General features: G+C 35.7%; 1 protein-coding gene across 1 annotated transcript in view; it reads right to left on the reverse strand.

Annotated features, from left to right (window-relative positions):
* LOC107553251 (netrin-G1-like) overlaps window positions 1–15,696 on the reverse strand; it is a 68,676-nt gene that overhangs the window by 5,588 nt on the left and 47,392 nt on the right. Inside the window, exons 5-7 of the mRNA XM_016235420.1 lie at window positions 5,271–5,443; window positions 740–766; window positions 283–327 (exon numbers count right to left, since the gene is read on the reverse strand). Of these exons, the coding sequence (XP_016090906.1) occupies window positions 283–327; window positions 740–766; window positions 5,271–5,443 (245 nt within the window). The remainder of the gene's footprint in view (window positions 1–282; window positions 328–739; window positions 767–5,270; window positions 5,444–15,696) is intronic.

A 15,696-nucleotide genomic window follows, 5' to 3' on the forward strand; every position in this document is an offset into this window, starting at 1 on the left:
ATATGAAAACTTTAAAATTTTTTATGTTCTTGCTTTCTGATTCTAAGCATATATTTGTAATCAACAACCTAACAACAAACTAACTGCAGACAATGAGTCACTCAATACTGTTTCTTGGACAGTCTTTTGAGATTTGAGGCTAGACTGAAATCGTAGTGGAGATCAAAGTATACACAAACAAAGGCACTTTGTTAGTATGAGGCTCTGGATCCTCATGCTGGAAAATAAAACTGTGGTTAGATGTTTTACAGGCATTAATGAGATGATTTCTGAAAGTCTTACCTTGATTTCGGTTTGCTGCTCCAAGTGATGAAGCATTTGGTCGAACTTGATGAAATGAAAAATAAGAATCGATTTATTTATTGGTTTTTATTCAGTATTATTTAATAATCTAGTGTTCACAACTCGCTTTCAGTCACTTTTATCACCAGACCTTATATTGATTAATGAGATGATTTCTGAAAGTCTTACCTTGATTTCGGTTTGCTGCTCCAAGTGATGAAGCATTTGGTCGAACTTGATGAAATGAAAAATAAGAATCGATTTATTATTTTTATTCAGTATTATTTAATAATCTAGTGTTCACAACTCGCTTTCAGTCACTTTTATCACCAGACCTTATATTAGTATGTTTGAATATTTGATAGAATTCTGTTTTATATATTAAAGAATCCTTATCTATATAAAACACAAATACAATACAAATTATGTTCATTATGCCATGAGTGGAAAAACTCACCAGAGGTGCCAAGATTGTTTGGGATACCTGGGAAAAAAGAAAGACCTAGCATCAATTAAACTACATTTACAGAAGCTTTTCAAAAAGTCAGATAAATATGTGATAACCTTGTTTCACAGCTTCATGTTTTCAGTGAAGACATCAGATATGGAGGAAAAAACATAATCCCACCAGCTCATATGCTTCTGGCCACTCTCTGATTGTAATAAGCAGATCTGTGTGCCATAGTATCATCACTGGCAATTACAAAACTGTTTTTTGTTTCAAAAAGCACACATGCATTGGCAGGGATCAACAATGTTTTTTTCTTCTTCTTTTTCTTGAACTTTTGGGCCAGTAGTTTATATTTAAATGGTTGATAACTTTTTTTTTAAATACATGAAAACATTAATTGAACATGACACACATCAGACTCAAACTAAGCTGTTAAAATATGTACATTTACAGCTGCCTAAATTAATCATAATATTTTAAAATTAAATAAATGTAGGTAAAACTGGAAAGAAACATGGCTATTAATATTCTTTCTCTGTCTCGTCTCTATATATATATATATACACTTTTTTCTCTCAAAAGCTCACACACACACACACACACACACACACACACACACACACACACACACACACACACACACACACACACACACACACAAATGTTTTATTTTTCCAGCAATTGTTAGGTTTTATTTCTAAATAATATTTTTAATTATAAAAATTATATTTTTTATTAAACAGGGCTAAAAGTCAAGGACAGTAGTACATTACAAAATTATGGGATACGTTGTAAAACATTACATGAACACTAAATGTAAACTAATGTATGTCGTTTCATCACAAATGGCAGTATATAGGATTTTTTAAACCATACTGAAGTTTCCAGGTATGTTCTAGATACTCATTGACTGTTTTTCCTTTACTATCCCCTCCAACAGTTAAAATAAATACAAATATGAATTTTGTGATTAAATGCATATGCACAATTTGCGTTTGTCTACTAAATTAATTGTGTAAATAAAAAGTATTCTTTTAACTGCTAGAGTACATGCGGCCTGCCAGAGTGTTTTATGTTAATTATCATTCACTAATCAGTGGTGCTGTTAGTTAGCACACACTTTAATAAATGCTTTGATTTTTCTATCCATCAGATTCTTTTGTTATATTATTATTTTCAACCATCAACTATTATGACAGGCCTGACATTTCAATCCAGTGCACCTACGTGCTGCTCTGCAGTCAGTCTATAGGACACTTTTCAGAGAATAACAGCACTGAATATCTCAGCATGCAATTGCTTCAAAACCACAGACCACCGAGGTGGTTTGCACTTTGTGATCTTTTGCATTATAGTTTCCATTGTTTTTAGTACAATACTTAACCTAGCAACAACGATTAACAGTTATTTTTTTTGTCACATTATGTTTAGCCCCAAAAGAGTTCAGACTCAGACATGGTTGAATTCTTGCATTCAACTCTCACAGCATATCATAGGCTTCATTTCGGCGTTAGCGACTCAAAGCTAATTGGGAATTCTGCTCACCTGAGCTATGACTGACAAGCCTGGAAAACAGGCAGAAGTGGACAGCTGGTAGATGAGCTCAGTGTGCATTGATTAAACCAACACACATTTTATTTATCACAAAAGTACCAAACACACATAATTCTTTGCTTCTCAAGCACCTGTTCTTTCCACATGGGACACAACAAGAGCAATCCTCCTCTGCAAACATAAAATCAAGATCTTAAGGTTCTGCCTGGTTAAGGCTGGCACACATGCATTATAAGTATTTCAGGCATATTTGCTTTATATGAAGAATGCAGCTGTATGTAATGCTAATGTGACATTTGTGCATGAACGAATACGATCAATTCCACAATACTATATAGTACATTAACAAGTACATTAGTGCATTACATTAGTACAATAGTAACATTAAATTAAATTAAATTAAATGTGATCATATATATTATTTTCATTAACAATAATAACAATAATTGTAATTGTTATTAATGTTAATGAAAATAACATACAGGTATGTTATGCATATGATCACAAAAATACACTGGGAAATGTATATGAATATATATTGTCCCCTTCATAAATTTTAAATGCAATGTTAAAAATGCAATTTAAACTCAGGAAATAATTTGGAGTTTAAAACACATTCTCAATTCTCAACCATGATGATTAGCATTTTGATGTACAGTAAAATGTACAGTAACCCATTAGTTAAAAGCCAGTGTACCCAAAAACAAAATCTCCTCTACTCTGTCTGACAGTACGGTGCTGGTGTAAAGGCACAGCAGGACACATTTGCTCTCACATAAAATGTTCCCTCCTGACTCTCTAAGCCCATCCCACCAGACAAAGACATGGGTTTCATTGCCAGCTGAATTATTAGACGCAAGGCCACATGTAGCTATATATCTGCATGAGCAGGGTCCTGTATACTTAACATAGAGATAAATTGCACTTGTGTTCACGGCAGAAGACTTGATGACAGATGAAAGCTATTATAGCTTAATTAAATTCAGCACTTTTAGCAAATGTATCTTTATGTGAGAGCCATATGTTTCATAACCTCACATGTAATACGAGCAGCGTAGGAGAAGTGGCATGTCGCTGCGACCATGCTCATTTGCGGGGAAGGGGAATGATGCAACAGTCGAGGACTATTGATTTCACCAAACCTGCAGGGGTAGTAATGTTATTTGGATTTCATATGCAAGCCTGTTGCATAGTGGATTTCTTGCCAAAACAGGTGCTGATATTGCTTTTGATATAGGTAGTCCTTGGTTTCCTCTGTTGGGCACAGATGTGTCCTGGTATTGCGTTTTTAATAACTGGCTGTCAGTCTGAGATTTGCCCCTACATTATGAAAGGCTTCATAATGGGGGGAAAGGCTAGAGCGATATTAAAGGCTTTCAAAAGCATGTATCCTCATAGACAACCACCTCACACAAAAGCACTTCAGGTGCACTGAATCTAACATTGCCATACGAAATCACGCATGCATCGCTGCTGTGTTGAGAATGCAGAAAAGAACATTCATAAACTGGTATGTCGCCTCTGTTTTCCTCCTTGCGATGCAGCATCCCGTAAAACATCCTTTGCTTGTGGCTGCATAAGTATATGGCTTGTGCTTGATGGTAGTGACTTAGTTTTGAGTGGACCTGCACTGAGGGGGCCAGAGGGTTCTCCTCCCACCATCTGGACAGTGCCGAGCCTCTCGCTGTCCCTGAGCTACAGTTACTGACTTCATTAGATTTATTAGGGCAATGAGCCCCCTGCCTTGGGTTGAGAACTTGACAGATGTGCCACTACTCAATGTCAAGATGAAGCTAAAGAAGAGGATGACTTCTGGCTCTCATAGGTTGGGAGAAGCACACACAGACACACACACACACACACACACACACACACACACACACACACACACACACACACACACACACACACAAAAGCTCATAACATAAAATAACTGAAAATAATTGACGGACATGCATAATATTTTATTATAATATATTATATTATATTATATTACATTATTATTATTATTATTATTATTATTATATAGAATTTGTAAGTCTTTGTAGTGATCATCAAGGCTGCATGTATTTGATAAAAATACATAAATAAAACAGTATATTGTGAAATATTATTACAATTAAATGACTATATTACTAAAATTAAAATTACTAAAATTAAAATGAATATATTTTAAAATGTAATTTATTTCTGTGATAGCAAAGCTGAATTTACAGTAGTCATTAAACTCTTCAGTGTCACATGATCCTTCAGAAATCATTCTAATATGATGATTTGGTGCTCAGTTTCTTTTTATTACCAATGTAATTTTTTTTTTTTAATTCTTTGATGAATAGAATGTTGAAAATGACACCATTTAATTGAACTGTAAGTTTCAGAGGATGATGCAATAATGTTTGAAAATGTTTTTTATGTACTTGCTTTTGTTTATATCTTTACCTCCTGATTTCAGGCAGGGTTATTATTGTTAACTAAAACTAAAACTATTATAGTTAGCTAAATTAAACTAAAACCACCTATAAAAAAATAAAATAAATAAACTTAACTTAACTTATTTCAGCTTGTTGCCAAGGCAACATTTCTTAAAGTACTAAAAACTAAATAAACTAAATATTTAAAAATATATAATATTAAAATAAATAAATAAATAAAAAAGTCAAAAAACTAAAAACAATAAAATTACTAAAAACTTAAAAACTAATTCAAAATATTCACATAACATATAAGAGTATGTCAGTGATACTAAAATAACACTGATTTCAGAGGCCTGCCATACGCCACTAGTTATACATTTTGGAGCTGTAGAAAAACCCAAGTTTCTGTAATATGTGCTGCCTACAGGCTTATTGTTGGTCCTTTTTTTGTTGCTCTGAAAGTAAAATGTCATTTGGATCACGACTGAAAAGGTCACGTTTCAGTGCTTGATGGAGCACTATGCTTTCCCATGAGTCATGTCGAGAAGGAGATGGCAGGATTTACTCACAGATATTGGCAGTACCCTTGGGGATGGGCAGGTAGGAGCCCATGCTCCATGCTCGGCCCTGGTAGTGTCTCTTGCAGCGTGCGCAATCCGGCCCCGTGGTGTTGTGTTCGCACTCGCACCCCAGCTTCCCTTTGTCAAAAACACAGCTGTTGGCATGGAGATTGCACTTGCACCTAGCAGGATGAAGAACAAAATATCATAAAAAATGGCAAATATCAGCCCAGGCTACTGTTTCTATGTTGGTGGTGTGAACAAAGAACCAGCCACAATGTTTGACGTCTTATCCGAATCGCAATATTAATTTATTGTGCGATGCATTCGGAGCCTCTTTGTGGCATATCCATTACAAACACCAACCTTTAACGTTGACTTCCCATGATGCTGCGGAAGAGAGCTTCATTATGCCGTTAAAATAGAGCTCATTTGAGTGTGCCCCTGTGGACAAACTGAATAGAAGCGTGAGTCACATCTGTGACACAAAAGCAGAATGAAAGCCACTCAGTGGTTGGGATTTAACATTGAAAAAAAGGAAAGAATAAAAGAAGTGGAAAGTCTATCGACACTAACAGCACCTCTTCAAAGTTCCTCTGATGTCTGCTGGGAAAGAGATTTTGACAGAGTCACTGTTGTTTCAGAGTGTTTCGAGAGCATTAAATGTAAGAGAAAATCACGGTTTGCTTCAGGATGCTTTCCATGAATTTTATTTTATGGGAAGATGCATACACTGGCTTTTCAAAGTTGTAAACAAAACAAAAGATTATTGTAGTGCATTTTACAAGGAAATACTATTCCAGTTTTTCTAAATTTCATGTTTAATTGATTGTTTGTGAAATTTACTAGCAATTTCTGAGTGAAATTAGTTTCTACACCAATAATTTTTATTTTTTCCCCAGTGCATGTGTATATGATTATCTTAGCTGCCACTCATATTGTAGTGCATTTTACAAGGAAATACTATTCCAGTTTTTCTAAATTTCATGTTTAATTGATTGTTTGTGAAATTTACTAGCAATTTCTGAGTGAAATTAGTTTCTACACCAATAATTTTAATTTTTTTCCCCAGTGCATGTGTATATGATTATCTTAGCTGCCACTCGAGATGAGTGGTCTCACTTTCCATATCTAATCTAAATATAATTTGCAGTCATTGATTTTGCCAGGAGACAAAAGGTTACAACCGTGTTGTGTACTTCTGACCTCCACCTCCCTGTGTGATGGGCAGCGGTTAATGAGATCATTGAGCATTCAGGATATGCTACACCTCTCTGGAGGGTTTGTGTTCGGTATGATATCAAGGCAGTATTTGTTTTTCTGCAATGTGTTCAAGGAGGACTTTTGCTCTTTGGTGAACCGCGGCGGTGAGGATATGTGGCTGCCTCCTGCTGTGAACTCGAGACAGACGTGTTACAGAAATACATCCATTCCAATTGACTTTCTACTTTTCGTGACATTGCGCATGAATGATTAATAACTGCGGGAAAACAGTGGAACAAAACCTCTAATTTCAGCTTTCATGATGGTCTATTTAACATGAAATGGAGCTACAGTAAGTGCTTTCGTTTGCATTGACTTTGATGGAACCATTCAATATCGTCGTTAAGTTAGGTGATTTTTCCAATAGAGCATTCGGTATTATTACGCAGTGAACTTCTGTGTGTGTTTTGACATTAATACGTACAGGCTACTTTCCAATTTCAGCATTATGGAAGTGCACGTATTCATCGCCTCTCTGGAGTATCATAAAGGATAGTCAATTAAATCTCTTCCATATCTCTAATCTGTGGATGTATCTAACCGTCCTTCATCTAGATAGTAAAATTCCCTAAAGTGCTGTGCTTTGAGATCTGACCCTCGGGTTAATTAAAAACTAGCCGAAACTGGATCATCAAGCCGATGTCACGAAGTTCAGTGTATCTGCGGCACAGCGGCGAGGGACGTGATGCGTTTGCTGTTGGCATTGTCATATTGAAATTGGAGGAACCATTGAATATCATTCCGCAGGTGCCGCTGGGAGAACACCTGGCACAGCAACCATTTGTGCTGGCAGAAAGATGAAAATCCATTTAATAATTCTTTATTGGCCTTTTTTCTCCTCGCTCTCCCACAGTGGGCTTTGGCCATTATCTAAGAGTGGCACCATCCAGTGACTCATTTAACTCCACTCTCTTCCCTCCTGTTATGAATCGAGGACATAAGTGTTTTGCTTTGCGCACTCGCTCTCTAAAGATATGGCTTAGGGCGTTATACTGAGCGGCATTGTCTGTGAGGTGTAGTTCTTAACTCATATTCATGAACTTTGGCCACAAAGGGGATTCTTTTCACTATTCGAATGAATCTGAGGAATGGTTTTGAATAAGAATAATATACCCTTCCTTTTTCGCGTTTTAACAGAAGACGTGTATGGCTTACGTTATAGAATCAAATGATGCAACGCTATCTAAACGTTAGCCCTCACACAGAGGCGTCTATACTCCCATGCCCCATTACTATGAAACATAGCAATGTCTGAAATATATTGTCTGTCTTCAGAGGAAGTAGAAGGCAGACTTTCATGTCAGTTCCTCTTGTTATGTTTCACCCTGACCTTGGTTTCTCCTGGAATGTGTTTTCCTTCAGAAGTCTGATTTTTCCATCCCATTTTCTCTATGTTTGAGTTCCCTATAGCTCAATGCACAGTATTTGTGAGACCACCCACTATTAGAAATACATCCTTTGCAATTGCAATATTTAAAATATTAATATATTTAAATTAAATTACATATTTAAATTATTGTAATATATATATATATATATATACACACACAATATATATATATATATATATATATATATTATTGTATATATAAAATCAAATGAAACATTTAATTTTATATAATTTGACTCTGTAAGCTCTGCTGTCTTTATGCCAAGGTATTTGTATTTAGCATCTGATGGTTTCTTTTGTTTTATGTTTTTGTATTTTCTTTTTTATTATGCACCATGTCTCATAAAGAATAATTCCAGTGTGGTAAAGCAAATAACAAAAACTATGGCGTGGCAATTTCTCCATTATTGTTATTATGCTTGAATACCATAAGTTTATTGCTGAAAGGATGCATGTTATCTTGAAGTGTTATTACTTAATGGCTTCTGCAAATGAGACTAAATAAAAATGTTCAAGCTGATGTGTATAACAGGCTCATCGCAATCCTGCTGTTTATTATCAATTGCCAGCCTTATTTTGTATTGTTTGAAGGCTGTGATGTGAAGTCTTATCAGGCAAAGCTAATTGTTCAAAGATGAGATCATATTACCTTTGGATGTAAGTTAACGGTGCACTCAGTCATTTTGACCTCATTAAAAGTTTTGCCCAAAGAAATGACTACTTTTTTAAATGATAAATATAATAAAAGCTGTTTATTTTACATGAAGCAGGTCATCTCATCGGAAGATCACATGACCATGTGACCATTCACTAATGTCTATACCAGGGGTGTCAAACTCAGTTCCTGGAGAGTTTAGAATCAACCCTAATTAAACACACCTGATCCAACTAATCAGGTCCTTCAGATTTGAAAACTACATGGTATAGTATGTGTTGGAGCACGGCTCCGGCCCTCCAGGAATTGAGTTTTACACCCTTGGTCTATCCTGAGCTGTGACAACAGCAGTGGCCTAATTTATAAGTTATACGCAATAAATTTGACTCAGAACATACAGTCAGAATATATAGCTGAAGTTAACATTTTTAATTGATTATTTTAATTATTCTGAATTCATAATATTGATGATTTAAAGATTGCTCACTGTAACAAACATTAGTCATGCAATTTAAATGTGTAAATCTTAAAAACTGAATGACATATATTTTCAGGAGTGCATACATGTTCACTGAAACAGCAAGTAGAACTTAAATATTTATGAGAGATATTAGAAGAATTTTTGGCATGTCCTGTAAGTAAACTTTACCAGTATCTGTGAAAGTCGTAGGTTTACGCATGCTTTTTGACCTCTGGAAACTTTCTTCACCTTCTGGCCTTGAGGATTATAGAGAGTCTTAGATGTCTTTGTAGTGAGAAGCAGACTTGGACTCCAAATGTAAACTAGTGGAGGCACAGAGACATCTGACAGCCATCTCATCAAAAAGGAAGGTGAGAGAACGCTGTACCTGTCTGTCTTCCCGAACTTCACAGATGTAGCTGAAGGTTCGCTCGTGTTTGTATGTCAACCAAACTTAGTTACTCTCGACATCTGCCCTAACTTTTTTTGTTGAGCATCAACTGCGATGTGACCCGTATCAAGAGAAGTAAACACAGCACGAGTGAAGACAGGAGAAAATGTAAATGTAAATGTGCAGAAGGAAAAGGAACAAATTTAAAAATGAGAATCTCGTCAACAAAATTGCTGAACAAAAACGCAAAAGCATCGAAAAGTTATTTTCCTTGTTTCAAACAATCCATTCGTAGTCAATAATGTCGACCCGCTTTGAGCTGCTTGAACTGAAGCTGAACACCGAATGAACACAGTAAACTGATCAGTGCTCACCCAAATGTATCCTTTACATATGAGAATAATCAGATATAGGCCCTATAAGAAACACAATACTTGAATTTGCTTCTGCACAAAATGACACAAATGGATCAAATTGAATTTTTAGTTACATGCTAGTATATAGACACGTTGTGAATGCGCTCTTTCCATAACAATGTACTAAAACACAGACAAATAATAACTAAAACAGAGAGAATTATAAATAAAGGCAAGGGGAAAAGACACTGTATTATTTTAAATATTAAAGTATTTTGTGTCTATTTTTATTTTTACGAGGGACATAGGGACACATCAGTATTTTTAGATTTGTGGAGTAAAAATTATAGGTTTCATTTTGAAGTAAAAAAATTAAAAATAAAATTAGCCTTGGGGTAAGAGTGCCATGTTGTTACTAGTGTTATCATTTTTAATTCATTACTTATTGTAATTAATGGAGTTATTATTCAATATTTCCATGAATTAGATGTAAATTTCAGACATCTTCGGATTCATTAAAACCAATAGTCTAACTGAGTGAAACTGTTTAATTTGAATTCATAGTGTTGCTATTATGACATATATTAAATTAAAATATGATCAATTAAATATGTAAATATTTCTGTATATAAATAGAGTAAATTTACCTTTCAGATAAATGTCTTACTGGGATTCTGACTGGGATCTGATAACTAAACAGTCAAAACAGAGTTTTTTATTTTATTTTACATTAACAACACTTTATATATACTATATATATATATATATATATATATATATATATATATATATATGCATAGTAATTTCAGTCGGAGTAAAACTGACTTAAAACAAACGAGTATGACAGGATGAGTTAATTAAAAAAAAAAAAGTGACAATGAAAAAAAACAAAAATGTGTAAATAGAATACTGTACATGACCACGAACACTAGACTAAGGTTAGCTATTATGTCTAGCTGTCACCCACAATATAACAGCAGCTCCAGAGAAATACCTTAAATCTAGCCCATGTTATTCCTTTATTCAGTTTTGCATGATACTATAAGCAGCAACAAGTAAGTCTCACAATTGAATTTTGACATGCCCTGTGCCTTGGGTGTATTGAAACTTCAGTAAATGACCCTAAAAGCCATGGCCACATAATTCACCATTGTGAAGTTGTTGAAATGAGGATTCCTATTAGGACTGACTGACTCTGCGTGGTGGCCAATTTCCTAACTCATCTGGGTGGAATGTAATACATCTCAGGCAAATTGTTTGTGTCTCACCTCAAAATGTAGTTGACCCTGGAGGGGCTCTCCAGATTTCTGGGGAAATATTAGGAATTCATCACAGCGTAATTCGCCTACTCTGATTATTCCACTGCAACTAAATCCGATTTGAATTTGTGGCACTCTGGTTGGCATTGCTGAGAGCTACGCCTGCAATTTGTTTCAACGACAGGCCCTATTATGGAGCACTTACTCTGATCTGCATGAATATTATGCTAATAAGGGACTCTGTCCCATCCCTGCTTTGATCAAACACAACGTCTCCCTCATCTTCAAAGCTGCTTGGATAAACAGTGAAGTGGGGACACAGCATATGTGGAAGTATGTGATAAAGTGCTATGATTATTGATAAGTATAGCGGCGGAACGGTTTCCGGAAAATGGGGAATTAAATGGTGCGTAAAAAACATAACAAAAATGATTGACATTACTGTGCTTTTCGATATAATTTGATCAGCATATGCGTCTGTATTTATATTCATGTAAGTTCTGTTATAAAAGAAAACTTGCATAATGTTGGCTCTAAAGCAGCTGGGATAAATGAATAATGTAGTGTTATTTTTGAGAGTGCAAAATGTGTTGATATTCAAGTTTACTGCAGTGCCTCAAGGGAGAGTTTATGTTGATGTTTTTTTTTTTTTTTCCAGTTGCTCGTTTATTATTGATGACTGCAGCAAAGCTTCTCATTAGGCATAATTAAATATCTTAGATGTGAATCAGAAATGATTGGCAGGAAACATGGTCAGTTGTGACAAACATCTGTACTCAAAAGCTCAGCCTATGACTTTCAAATCAAGCCTCATGCAAACTGAGCAATTTGCAGTTTAACAATCTGAATTGCTATTCTGAATTGCACTCCGAAGAGTTCACGAGGGCATGTTATCATCGGCTGACGCCTTCTGAATAAAATATTACATTCAATATAAAACTAATACAATGTTAATTAATTAAATTGTCAAACTCTGTGATTGTTGATAGTTTCTGAAAACAAGAAAACAATCTGAAATGTTTTCATATTCACTGTGGTTTTGCATCAGTATGAGTTCAGGGAACATAAATCACATGAGTGAAAAATGAAGATAACAGAAGGGTTGAACTACTAAGTAGAACTTTGTGCAAGATGCTGTAAGTTGGCATTCCTTGACGTGTGAAGCATTTATTTTAGTATTACAACGCAAGAGTCTGCTGGGACTGAGACAGCCAAAGTGATGCAGCTTTTTCAGAGATTTTTCAAATAATCTTTCCTCAGATCATGCATATTTAAATTGGGATGAAAAAATCGCAAAGGCCTAAAAATATATTTTATTGAATTTGAGATAATCCTAAAAGTGGAGTGCTATGTAAAAAAGATCTTGAAGGCAGTTTTTAGATCATGAGTCCTTGCATGGCCTGTTTTCATTTAGCTGTTAAAAATTCACTAAACAGCAGTCAATAAATGGATAGTTCTGCTGAATATGAAATTTCTTTCGTCATGTATTCAACCTCATGTCATTCCAAACCTGTGTGACTTTCTTTGTTTTGGTGGAACACAGAATGTGAATTCTGAAGAATGTGCTGGTTGCTCTTTTCTATATGCAGTTACAATAAATATTAGATTAGAATTGGGCGATGATATAGTTTACATTTTGCACAGTGCTTGAAGTGGAAAAAAAGAAGTGCTGGTACTGATTTTGCAACAAGATAAGAAATTGAGTGTTCACTATATGGTAAATATCGACCCAAATATCCAACTTTATAAAAGAGTTGGGTGATAATATATCTTAAGTTTTGCAACAATATAAACAATCAAGCAGTTGATATGTGCTATATTTCATATATATTGCTTAATATGAGTATACTGTATGCATGTGGTTAAAGTAGGATATTCTGTATATAGAGCTGTGAGTGTGCAATAATATAGTTTTCATTATATTAACAATCAAGCAGATGAGAATTGCTATAATGTATATATATAAATTTATATAAGTGTACTATCCAAGTAAGGTTGGATATACTTATAGTAGTTTTATGTGTCTATGTGGGAGGAACAGACAGAAATGTAATTCTTTGAAAATCTGTCCATAATTTGGACTGATCCAGTCACAGACATAAACAGCTCACTGGAGGAGAGGATTTTCAGTCAATAATTATTTAAATTAAGGTGTCTTACACACAAAGCTATCGTATGACTTTGAATATAGTACACATATTGAATGAACGTCTCAGGTTACGTATGGTAACCCTCGTTCCCTGAAGGAGGGAACGGAGACGCCACGTCGGATGACCGACGAAATTGGGATCTCGCTTAGAGGGACCAATCTACTTCGAGTGTAAACTAAACGAGCCAATGCACATTGGCATGCGATTAATGCATCCAGCTGCTGCTGATCACAGCGTGAGTATAAGTAGGCAGCAGATGCAGCGCATATTCAGGTTTTCACTGAGGAGCCGAGCCGGTGACCCGGCCGCTCAGCGGTGGTACAGGAGCTGTGGCGACGGGACGTGACGTCTCCGTTCCCTCCTTCAGGGAACGAGGGTTACCATACGTAACCCGAGACGGTCCCTTTCAGTCGGTCACTCTCGACGTCACATCGGATGACCTGCGAAATTGGGATCCTACCAAAGGGCCACAGCTACTGCCCCTTCCAGTGTCCTGTGGAAGCCACCTGCACCCCTACTTTTTGGCATAGGCCAGGGCTTCTTCACAAGAAGACCAGCTACTGCTGCTATGGCACTACCCAATGAGTAAGACTGGATAACACTGGGAAAACGTACCCGTTCTACTTGCGTTTTAAAAATGTTTGAAGGACATGACTGCAGTTTTATCTATCTACCATTAGACTGTAAATGAAAACTTCTCATTAATTTTCAGAATAACATTACTATGAAGATGCAGATCTTGTTAGGAATCATCCCTGCACATTTAATGTTTTTGAGCTCTTCTGTGTGCTGGAGACTTGCGAGGGATTGTTTCCTTCACTACTAACCCCATCCAAGTGAATAACTACACAACCCTGGTCAAAAGACCTCATCTGCAATATTCTTCTCTGTGTCAGAAATTTTTGGGATTAAATTGAATTGAAAACACACAGGCAGGAGAAAATATTGGATGTACCTGTATTCACCTCTGATTTGCCTCAGGAACTAATAAATGGCAAAATATGGTGACTGCAAAGAAGCGGAGACCTCAGATTTAACACTTTAATTGTAAACAAAAGTTGTTTCCTTAATCACTTTTCCTTTCTTTCTATTACCTAAAGTAGTTTTTCTTCGTTTGAAAAGATAAGTTTGTCCATTATAAACAATATAAAGACTTCCTCCTTACATTGTTAAAAGAGAAGATCAAAGAATTCTTTCTTTTATCATAGAAGGAGGTTGCCAGTAAATTTTAATTGATGAATCCCAATTTTAGTCTTATTTTTTTGAAAACAGAAAGCAGTATTTTTGAAGTACGATGACTCAATTAGAGCTTTTAATGAACCTAAGACTTCCTGTGAGGATAAATTGGTCTAGACTGTGGAAGCTAAGGAGACTATAGGTGGAGGTCCTTCCCAACATCAAGCACTGCACCTTCCACACCTCCCTCTTCTTACAGACTCTGAACACATCAAAGCCAAACAACAGCAGCCCCACTGTCTTCATTAAGACATACGTTTATCTCTGCTTATCTCTCCTTTGCTCTATTTTAAGTTCAAAAAGTGAACATGTGGGGTGCTGACAAACTCATGTTAGATCTGCACGTTCAATGTCTTTTTACACAAACATGTTCATAACTGATTGTCTGCACAAAGGTGACAATGTCTTTTTTTACCCTGTTATTGATTGCAAGTTTTCTTAAGGAATGAACTATCCTTTTAAAAGTTAAATGTTTTGAAAAATGTAGAATGCACTCTAGGATATTTTGTAATATTGTGTTGTTGACACTATACAGTGAAACTTTCATAATCAGGTAAAACAATTTGCCAAATGTCAAACATTTTCTTTTTCTTATTTTGCTTGTTTATGCCTCAGTAATGGACCATGTGCATGATTTCCCAAGCCCAACTAAAGATTTGTCGGCTCATTCAACTCAATAAGCAAAAAATTCCTGACACAAGAGGAGCACTGTCTACTGGGGCGTGCATGTGTACAACTTCCTTTGAACTATAAAATCGGTTTGAAATATTGTGCAATGGGTCTTCAAATTAAAATGTGTGTTCTAAAGTCTAAAGGAGTACAATATGAGGGATCAAAAACCATGCACTACCATCTATATAAAATACCCTCAGATGCAAAGTCATATTAACATTGCCCAACAGGCACACTTACATGGTGATGTGTCCCCGGTGGTTATTATTTAATCAGCAGTAAATGGTCTTAATTAGTAGATTAGTCTCTTTCCAATTAGCTCACTCTGTAATTGCCCTAATCTACCACTGCAGTCCTTTGAATCCTAATTTAGAGCTGTGCATTTAGATTCACAGGGGACCTATCAAATGCGTCATTATGAACCAAGTTATTCTCACATAAACCAACTGCTTATGAGCCATTCCGGCCCAATTTGGACAGCAGCTGCTGTGTTTATGTTTCTATTGTGCCATCATTTGACTTGTGAAGGTATTGTGAAGTCATGCTGCACTTTTTGCTTTTTTATGCCGGCTAAATGAGACCTTTGAGGTCCATTTTATTTTT

Source organism: Sinocyclocheilus grahami, unplaced genomic scaffold, assembly GCF_001515645.1.
Source record: "Sinocyclocheilus grahami isolate Dianchi unplaced genomic scaffold, SAMN03320097.WGS_v1.1 scaffold467.1, whole genome shotgun sequence".
Classification (NCBI taxonomy): Eukaryota; Metazoa; Chordata; class Actinopteri; order Cypriniformes; family Cyprinidae; genus Sinocyclocheilus; species Sinocyclocheilus grahami.